Below are 9,015 nucleotides of genomic sequence, written 5' to 3' on the forward strand. Positions count from 1 at the left end.
CCAGGCTGGTCTCAAACTCCTGACCTCATGATCCACCCGCGTCGGCCTCCCAAAGTGCTGGGATTACAGGCGTGAGCCACCGTGCCTGGCCTAATTTTTGTATTTTTAGTAGAGATGGGGTTTCACCAAGTTGGCCAAGCTGGCCTCGAACTCCTGACCTCAAGTGATCCACCCACCTTGGCCTCCCAAAGTGCTGGGATTACAGGCATGAGCCACCGCGCCCAGCCGATGGAACAGATTTATGAACCTCTAACTACTATATCGCTGGCACGCGCCCATGTTTAAACACGACAAATGTTCAGCTGGGGTACGTTCCGCAGCTTAATTGTTGTTATATACCCTGATAAATAAGCTAAAAATGTGAGAAAACAAAATTAGTTTAGAAAAACTGATTTAGCCCTCGGCTTCATCGTTTAACTTTTTATGGTTACCATGACAACCAGGGGTCCATTTATTAAGTCACAGCGTCCCCTGTGTAATGCCATCGCACAGGCAGCGCAGGGGGGGCCGCCAGCCATGGACTTACCTTAAAGTCATCCGGGAGCAGCAGCTTGGACGTCCGCAGGAAGCTCAGGACGTAGCGGAAAATCTCCCCATCCCGGTCAATGAAATAATGTTGCTTCAAACTGTCCAGGACGATGGGTTCAGTGCCATTGAAGAGGCGGCTTATTCTAGGAGAGACAGGTGAGGTGGGATGTCTGAAGGATGGGGCCAAGTCCACCTGTCTTCCCACGCCCTGCCCCCACACAGCTTAGGGCCCACACAGCTGGAGGGGCGAGGGACCTGACATGGGTGACTCTGGAACTGTTCCAGGCCTGGCAATGTCTGCACACATGCGGGGCAGCCAGGCTACAGTTGACAGGACACACCACACATCCTGCCTACACCTGCAAGTCACAGCCAGAGAGGGACGCACCCAGCTGTACACACCAGCCCGCCAACACATGTTATGTTACAGGCCTGGAAAGCTATGGCAAGACACAGGCACCTTATCCCCTACGCACAAACCAGCTGGTCACAGGCCTGATGCACACACCCTGCCAGACAGATCCATCCAGAAAATGCACATGAACCATCCAACACCCCTGCCAACAGCTACACACCCAGTAAACCAACCAGCACATACATCCTCCCCGCCCAACCCATGTAAACGAGTGTGACACACAACAGGCCTGTGCAACAGGCACGGGGTCACACGGTCCCTTCCTTCCCAACACACACATATCACACGGACCCAGACACATCCAGGAAAAGACACGCACCTGTCAATACCAGGTACCCAGAGACATGACGGCACAAATGCCCCACTGCCGCTCACTCAGGGAGCCCACGGGGAGAAGAGGCAGACGGGAGGGATGGCAAGTGTGCCACGGTACACACATGCAACAGGGCCCTTGCATACATGCCACAACACAGACATACACACACACCAGTATGTACACACACAGAAACCATGCACACACATGCGCCACAGTGCATACATATGTGCACACATGCCGGAGTGTACGCATACCACACCTAGTGGTGGGGGATGGGGACTGGAGAGAAGGCAGGTGCCGGTACCCTGTCCTCTGAAGGGCAGTGGTTCTAACAAATGCAAGACCGGGAGAAGGGTCTTGGGGAGCCCCTGATGCCTGTCCCTGTCCACTCCAGGGAGAAGGAGCCAGGTCTCAGAGCCAGGACTGATACCACCTCCCCAGTGCCCAGAGCGGCCAGCTCGGGTTTGGAAACTGCCCTGGCAGAACCCAGGTCGAGCTATGGATAACTAGGAACCCTAAAGAGGGGTGGGGATAGCCAAGGGCTTGGCTTGGTGTTCGAACAGGAGGGAGGTTGGCATCGTTTCCCCAAAGGCAGCACCACCACATCCTTCAGCAGGCAGGGCCACACTCCTGCCCAGCTGGACCCTGCCAAGGTGGCAGCTTCTCTGCACAGCTGGGAGAACAGTAGCTCCAGCTTGGGACCCAGGCTTCCCAGCCTGGCCTGCACACAAGCTGGAGCCTAAACCCTTCACTCTCTGCCTGCACCAGCAGGGACCCCTGCAGGGATGCCCCCTGTCCCAACAGCAGCCCATTCCTCTGTCCACTCCAAGTCAGCTGCCTCCAGGGTCCTGCCCCACTGCCACCTGCACCCAGGACACACTAGCTGGGCAGGAGCTGAGGGGGTTAGAGCGCCCAAGTCTGCCCTCAGGGCCTCCCGTCCACACCATCCTATGCGCTGATGGCCTGGCACACTCAATGCATCAGCCATGATGGTCTGTCCAGGTATGGAGTCTCTGGAAACACAGTGCAGATTTCTGTCCTAACAGGGTAGTATAAAGGACACGGTTTAGCTGGGCACCGTGGCTCACACCTGTAATCCCAGCACTTTGGGAAACTGAGGTGGAGGATTGCTTGAGGCCAGGGGTTCGAGACCAGCCTGGACAACACAGCAAGACCCCATCTCTACAAACAATTTAAAAGTTAGCTGGGTATGGTGGCATGCACTTGTAGCCCGCTTGGGAGGATGAGGTGGGAGGATCACTTGAGTCCAGGAGTTTGAGGTTGCGATGAGCCGGGATCACACCACGTACTCCAGCCTGACCAAGAAAGCCAAACGCTGTTGTTTAAAAGAAAGAAAGAAAGAAAAGGGCAAGGCTGTCTCATGGATGGGCATGGGGAGGTCAGAGTCTGCTGTGAGCCCAAGTCTGCGGAACCAGAGCTGCAGCCACCCAGATACAATTCATCTCAGAGCTGTAAAAGCCGAAGAGCCCTGTCAACCCCCTAGGCCTGGTGACAATGGCACTGCAGGTCACAGCCCCTGCTGGAAAGGCTTGTGGGCTCCACAGCTGGCTCCAGTTACAAAGGCCCTAGGACCTGGCCTAGAAGAGCGTGGGCATCCAGATGTCAGAGTGAGGGCCACCCGGCATTCCTGGAGACAGATGAGTCTGGCCCAGGCTGCCAGATACCATGGGCAGTGGTTGGCAAGTGGCTGAGGGCCACGTGTGGCACCGGTAGGAAGTAAGAGCTACATCCACAGGGGAGTCAGCAGATCCAAACCCTCGGCCTCTCTGGGAACTCTCCCCACCATTCCCAGTGGAGCGCCAAAGTACATGTAAGCAGGCAGCATTCTAGGCCTGGCTGAGTTCCCGACCCTTCTGACGTCAGGTCTGGCTGAGGCTCTAGCTGGTCCTGTTGGTCTAGAAGACTCCTGATGCACCCACATTCCAGGGCTGGATGGGTTCTAGGTTGTCTCATTGGTCCAAGTTTAGAAGGTTCTCCATCTGCCTTATTTCAGGACAGGCTGATTCTAGATCTTTCCATGGCTCAGTGTCGACTCCTGGATCAACCGGCAGCTGTACAGCCTCTCCCAGGACAGAGGCCTTTCATGCCCTCGGCGTCCAAGGCTGCCAAGGACGTGAGCAGGTTGAGGAAAGGTGAGGATAATCACCATGGAGGAGCCCCCAGCCATTCTCAGCCCTGCAGGTGTGAGTTCCCAGCTCTGTCAGGGGCTCCACGTTCCCCGTGGAAAACGGCCCAGGTCACCCTCTGAGAGAGGCTGCAGGGTTTGAGGCGCCGGCTTCCGAAGTCCTCCATGGAATTAGGTGACCAGTTCACGCTGCAACAACTGGGACCCTCAGGGGCAGAAAAGATGCCTCCAACCACCCGCCCTGTGTGCACAAGGGGGAAACATCAGGATGGCCTTCGTCTTCTTGTTTATTTCCTTTTTTTTTTTTTTTTAAGCTCTGGCTCCAATTTCCTGGCTGTTTCAGGCAGCAGGTTTTAAGAGTTCTGAAGCTCCTGGCCATCTTCATTTGATGCTTCCCACAGTCAGGATGGATGTCAGAGTGTGGCTGTGCTGGCGGCATCTAATGGGTGTCAAGCAGGCAGGACACCAGCAAGGGGGCCGGCCCAGGGAGTCCACTCCCAGCCCCAGCTGCGCTCAGCTGTCTCAGGTGAGGACCAGTGACTGTTCCTAGGCAGACCAGACAAGGCACCCAGCACGAGGCTCTTCAGCACCCAGGCCACCCCGACCACCGAGACCCAGAAGCCCAGGCAGAGTTCCCGGTGGGAACTGAGGGTGGAGGTCCCAGCTTTTACAGTGCTGCCTAGGGCAGGTCATCACCACCATCCAGAAACACCCTGAGGACCTTGGCACTCTTAGTCCTCCATCTCCAGGTGTCTCATAGATCAGTGACACTAGGTGAGATTGATTTTTTTTCCAGAATTGGTGGCAAACAGTGCTTGTATTATAATAATTCACTACAAGAAGGACAAGAGAGATCTGAGGGGCTCTTGCCAGCACAGCTGCTTGACCCACTTCTCAGGCCCCCCGGCCCCCTGGCCCCTGATTGTCCTACAGGTCACACCATCCCTGGTCTCTAGTCCAAAGCTTCAGGCCTGCAGAGCGCCCCCACGGCAGCCAGAGGCCATCCAGGCAGAACAACAGATTCACCTTGAGCCCCAGCCATGGGGAAGAACAAACATAGACTGCCACCCCTTGGGCACACCAGGAGGGTCCCAAGTGCCAGATCACAGGGCCACAGGGGCCCTAGCTCCCCATGAGAGCACACCCTACACCGCAGAACAGAGCAATGGGTGAGCAGCACAGTGCGGCTGGGTGAGGGGAGATGGCCCCCTGCCCTCCGGCTCTCAGGCAGCAGCCAAGAGCCCAGCATGAGAAGCCCCTCCCACCCGCCTCCCCCAGGGCCTGGGCTGTGATTACTCCAGACAGGCAACTCTGGTTTCAGGAAACACTCTTCAGAGAGGGTTGTGGGCAAAGGTTTTATGAATTTCACAAATGTCGTCAACCGATTAAGGGATGATCTATCTCAAACAACTCGGAAATGCCGCAGAAGGCAAAATGGAAATTAAATAAGCAGAATCCATCTCCCATCCTAGACAGGGCTCTGTGAGTGAGCACACAGGCCGATACTGCTCACCTGGCCCCGTGGCTCTTGTCCCCACCCCACAAACCCCAAGGCCACAGGACCCCAGGCTGAGTCTCTGTCCACCCGGGGTACTGGAACACCAGCCACCATCTGCACCCTAGACTCTCTGAATTTGGAACTAGACACTGCATCCATTTCCAGTTTTTCTTCCTCAAGGGACCACGCCAGCCCCTGCACGGACTCCCCTGCAGCCCCAACAGGCTCGGAAAGCCACCGCCACGTACTACCATCCTCCCTGCTCTGAGCCACCACACCAGTGACAATGCAGCCTGCCACGTATGCTCCCCAGAGATGATCCCTCAGTGTCTGGGGGATTAATTAACTCCTCCTGTTATTTTAAATGCGTAACACAGGGGTGATGCCCGCAGCCTTGGCCCTCCCACGCTCAGCCTTCAGCAGCCCCGGGGGAGCAGTGACCGCCTCTCTGTGCCAGGAGCAAACATCCTCGGCTGAGCAAGCTGCTCAGAGACCCACCCCACCTCGGGTCAGTCCTGCTACCGTGCCAACGGGGAAAGCAGGTCCCTCACCCAGGAGAGAAACGCCCTGCAGGGAAGAGCAGGAGAGCTGGCAGCACCCAGCACCCCGTACCTCTCGCAGGCCAAGGGCCTAGGCAGCCTGTAAGTTCAGCAGCATGGAGGGTACCTGTGAGCCCCCAACCAGAGTCCTGGCCTGAGATCCTTTATCCATTGCTGAGGTATGTGGTTGATTCCTAGTTAGTCACTGCAACACCAGCTCCAAGGAAAGCCTGCTGCTAGCCTCTAGGGCCCAGCAGTGGCCACCGAAAATGACAAAGATGACACACTGCTGCTTATCGCAGCTCCTCCTCCCCCCGCTTGTGAATTTCGCAGGGGTGGAATAGGAAATAGGATTAAATACCCACCCCCATAACCCCAAGACTTACCTACTCAGTATCACTCACAAATGACCCCCTGCAGAGGCCAGGCCTAAGTCTTCCGCCAGAGGAACCTTGAAGGTACGTGAGACTACCCAGCCCGCTGCTGGCAGGCTCAGGCACGGCTGGCTCTGAATAAGCCCTAGGCCCCTGCAGGTGGGTCAGGAGGTGCACCTTGCACTACCAATGCTGCCAAGTCAGGGTCACAAGCCTCTGTGCACAGCAGCTTTCAACAGGCAGATTCACACTCCCCAACCCTAGCTCCCTCAGGCTGTGTCAGCTTGTGCACCCTGGAGAGCCTGGTGGGTGGAGTGACAGGGGGGAGAGACCCCATCCCCCAGGCAGCAGATTACAGCTGCTGCCCTGACCCACACATGCCTGATGTTTCAAGGGGCTTACTCTTACCTGGAGTCAGGGTACTTGGTGAGCGTGGCCAGGCTGCTGGTGTACATGTGGCCGCCCACATCGATGTGCACAGGTGCATTGGACTTGGTGAGCTGGGCTGGCAGGGGGATGCCCTGGGCCGCCAGGGGAGACACAGGCGACCGGGTGAGAGACAGCCGGGACATGTTTCCTCCCTCCTAGAGATGAAAATAAAGCGGAACACAAGAGTTTCTCCACAACATGGCCATGCACTCCCTTTATTGCGAGTGTGATCACAGATCTAATCAGATCACTTCTGCCGGTGCCTGATCACATATTCAGCTGACAAATTATGGCCACCACTGTAATTAAGTGTATTTGCATCATTTTCTTCAAAGTACCAGAGGGAAAAAGAAAGATGCTTATTAGCAATAAGAAACCAAGAAAAAAAATTTTTCAAGGTGTCAGCCTCCAGGGGCATAAAACAAACTGCAAAATTCTAATTAAAGGTCATGGGCTTATGTGTTAGATGTGAAATATCCCCTGACAAACGAATCACCAATTTGTGAATTGGGATTCAGGGGTTTTTTGCAAGTTTGTCTCAGTAACGAGACACCTCTAAATTAGTGACTTCCTCAGCACCTAAGGCGTTGAGTTTTATACATGTAGTAAATTTCACATCAAATTAAGAGCATTTTTGTTTCAAAAATACATAATCCTACAGCCAGTCAACAGCCACCTTGAGTGTCATGGCCCCAAGGAAGGGCAGCCAGTGAACAGGTGCTGGGGAAGAAGGGAAAGAGGGGACCCCTGGTGGGGACCCAGCCCACCCTGCAGGCTCACCGCGGTGCCGGTGCTGCCGTGTGTGTGAAGCGAGGACCCGCTCGGCCGCTCCTTGCGGTGAGGCATCTAGGCTTCCATCCCTGCCCAGAGTATCTGCGGGAGGCATCGACGAAACCAGAGAAGGCTTATTCCTCATAGTCATCTACCATGGAGTCAAAGACACTTAGAATCGTTCTTTCTGCATGCTCTCTGAGACCCCGCGAGGTCCATGCAGCCCTCCCTGATTGACTCCACCACCACTCTCTCTCTATCTGTCTCCACACCCCGAAGCAGGCCTCCAGGCTGTAGCAGATGACACACATACACATGCACACACACACAGTCACCCTCACACATGTGTTTTCTGGGCAGCTCCATGTCTGCTAATTCGGCTAATGACAGCACTGAAACATATGCTCACCATTATTGCCCCAAAATGTTTCAGAACAAATCAGATTTTCCTGGTATTTTTGTTTCAAGCCATGTTACCAAGCGTGTCTCCTCTTGCAAAAGCCTCGTGGACCAAGGCTCAGAAAGCACCCCTCACCCTTCATGGGCCGGGGAACCTAGGACCTCTCTTAGTACCATCCCCATGGTGATAAGATACAGCTTGCATCTGGCCAGACACAGGGAAGCCTTTATGCAGAAGTCCAAGCACACGGATAAGGGCAAGTCACCTGGGAAGCCACCTCTTCTCTGTGGCTCCCAATAGCAGAGAAAACCTGTCTTTGTTTGCCTAGTCTGCACCTCACAGTTTCTCCCCAGACTCCCAGAGTGGCATTGCCTATGCCTAATGCATTCCAGACCCCTCACCATCACATACCCCTGAGGCATCAGGAGATGGCCAGGAGGAAGCAGAGAGCAAGCAGATCAACCAATGGACCCTTTCTACTGCTCCTCCCCAGAGGCACTCAGTGACTCTCCTCTGTGCTGTAGCCACCTGAAATAAGATTGTCCCTCAGTCCCCGGAAGCCACACCCAGGGGCGCTTTGCGGGCCCTATGCAGGAGGAACAGAATTCTGCAGCCCCGTTCACTGATTTACAGCTGTCTCAAAAGGGAGGAAGGAGGAGATTTGCACGTGAATAGTCAACCCCCTTCACACATCCACAGACACTGGCTTCCACAAACCTACCCTGGACGACTCTTGAAGGTTTAATCTTTAAGAGAGCAACCACATGACATTCTTGGGACCCATGGGATTGCTTTTGCCCATTAAAACTCTGGGATCAAAATCTGTGCCTTGAAATTCAACATCCAATTTTAATCCAATGAGAATCAAATCCTGCAAACGTAAGCAAGATTGCTCTCCTGTGACTTATTCTGCCCTGAGTGCCCGGGGAAGCTTCCTGACATAGAACTGGGGTGGGAGGTTGCAATGGGCAGACAGTGATGTGTAATGTATACCCTCACTGGGGCCTGTGGGCTCAGGGTCCACTGCTTTTGGCATTCCTGAGTTCCAGAAGCTTAAAAAAACAAAACCAGGTCACTTAGCTCAAGGAGTTCTGAGAACCAAAACAGACCTCAGGAATGGATTATCCTGCCCTAGGAGGCTCTGCTGGGGGAGGAGTCAGAAGGGAAGATGCGCTGAGGATAAACTGAACAGGAAGGAATTCTGGCCGAAATTCTATCAAAGCGGACTGCAAGATATTTTACCCAATACCAGGACACTATTCCAAAGTGACATGAACACCAAGCCCCTATCACAGAAGCCGATCCACCGTTCTTAGCCCCTTTTACCTCCCAAGCACAACCTGATGTTCGTGGCAAACCAGAAACTTACCGTTGGAAGCCCCAGGCTTTACGCCTTGCCGTGAATCTCCAAGGCTTCCCCCAACAAGCGCATCTGTGCAGGACCACGACCCTCTTTCCGAGACCACTGCTTAAGTCAGAAGCACAAAAGTGGGTGCAGTGAGAGATACAAGTTCATTCCACCAGCACTAGCATCAAACCCACCACCCAGCCCCAGTGCGCCCTGGCCCGCCTGTTGCAGGGGCCTCAGCGATAGTGGTC

The 9,015-nt window shown here is 54.7% G+C and overlaps 1 protein-coding gene across 3 annotated transcripts in view; it reads right to left on the reverse strand.

The window, feature by feature from the left end:
- The window catches only part of KCTD15 (potassium channel tetramerization domain containing 15), a 17,306-nt gene extending 8,291 nt beyond the window's left edge, over positions 1–9,015 (reverse strand). For 2 of the 3 annotated variants that reach the window (XM_011982311.1, XM_011982313.1), the window contains exons 1-4: positions 8,786–9,015; positions 7,026–7,118; positions 6,225–6,400; positions 527–671 (exon numbers count right to left, since the gene is read on the reverse strand). In XM_011982311.1, the coding sequence (XP_011837701.1) occupies positions 527–671; positions 6,225–6,400; positions 7,026–7,091 (387 nt within the window). In that variant the 5' untranslated portion in view covers positions 7,092–7,118; positions 8,786–9,015. Of the gene's footprint in view, positions 1–526; positions 672–6,224; positions 6,401–7,025; positions 7,119–7,827; positions 7,945–8,785 lie in introns of all 3 variants that reach the window. The other variant, XM_011982312.1, reaches the window with a different exon arrangement.

Source organism: Mandrillus leucophaeus, unplaced genomic scaffold (assembly GCF_000951045.1).
Source record: "Mandrillus leucophaeus isolate KB7577 unplaced genomic scaffold, Mleu.le_1.0 Scaffold238, whole genome shotgun sequence".
NCBI lineage: Eukaryota > Metazoa > Chordata > Mammalia > Primates > Cercopithecidae > Mandrillus > Mandrillus leucophaeus.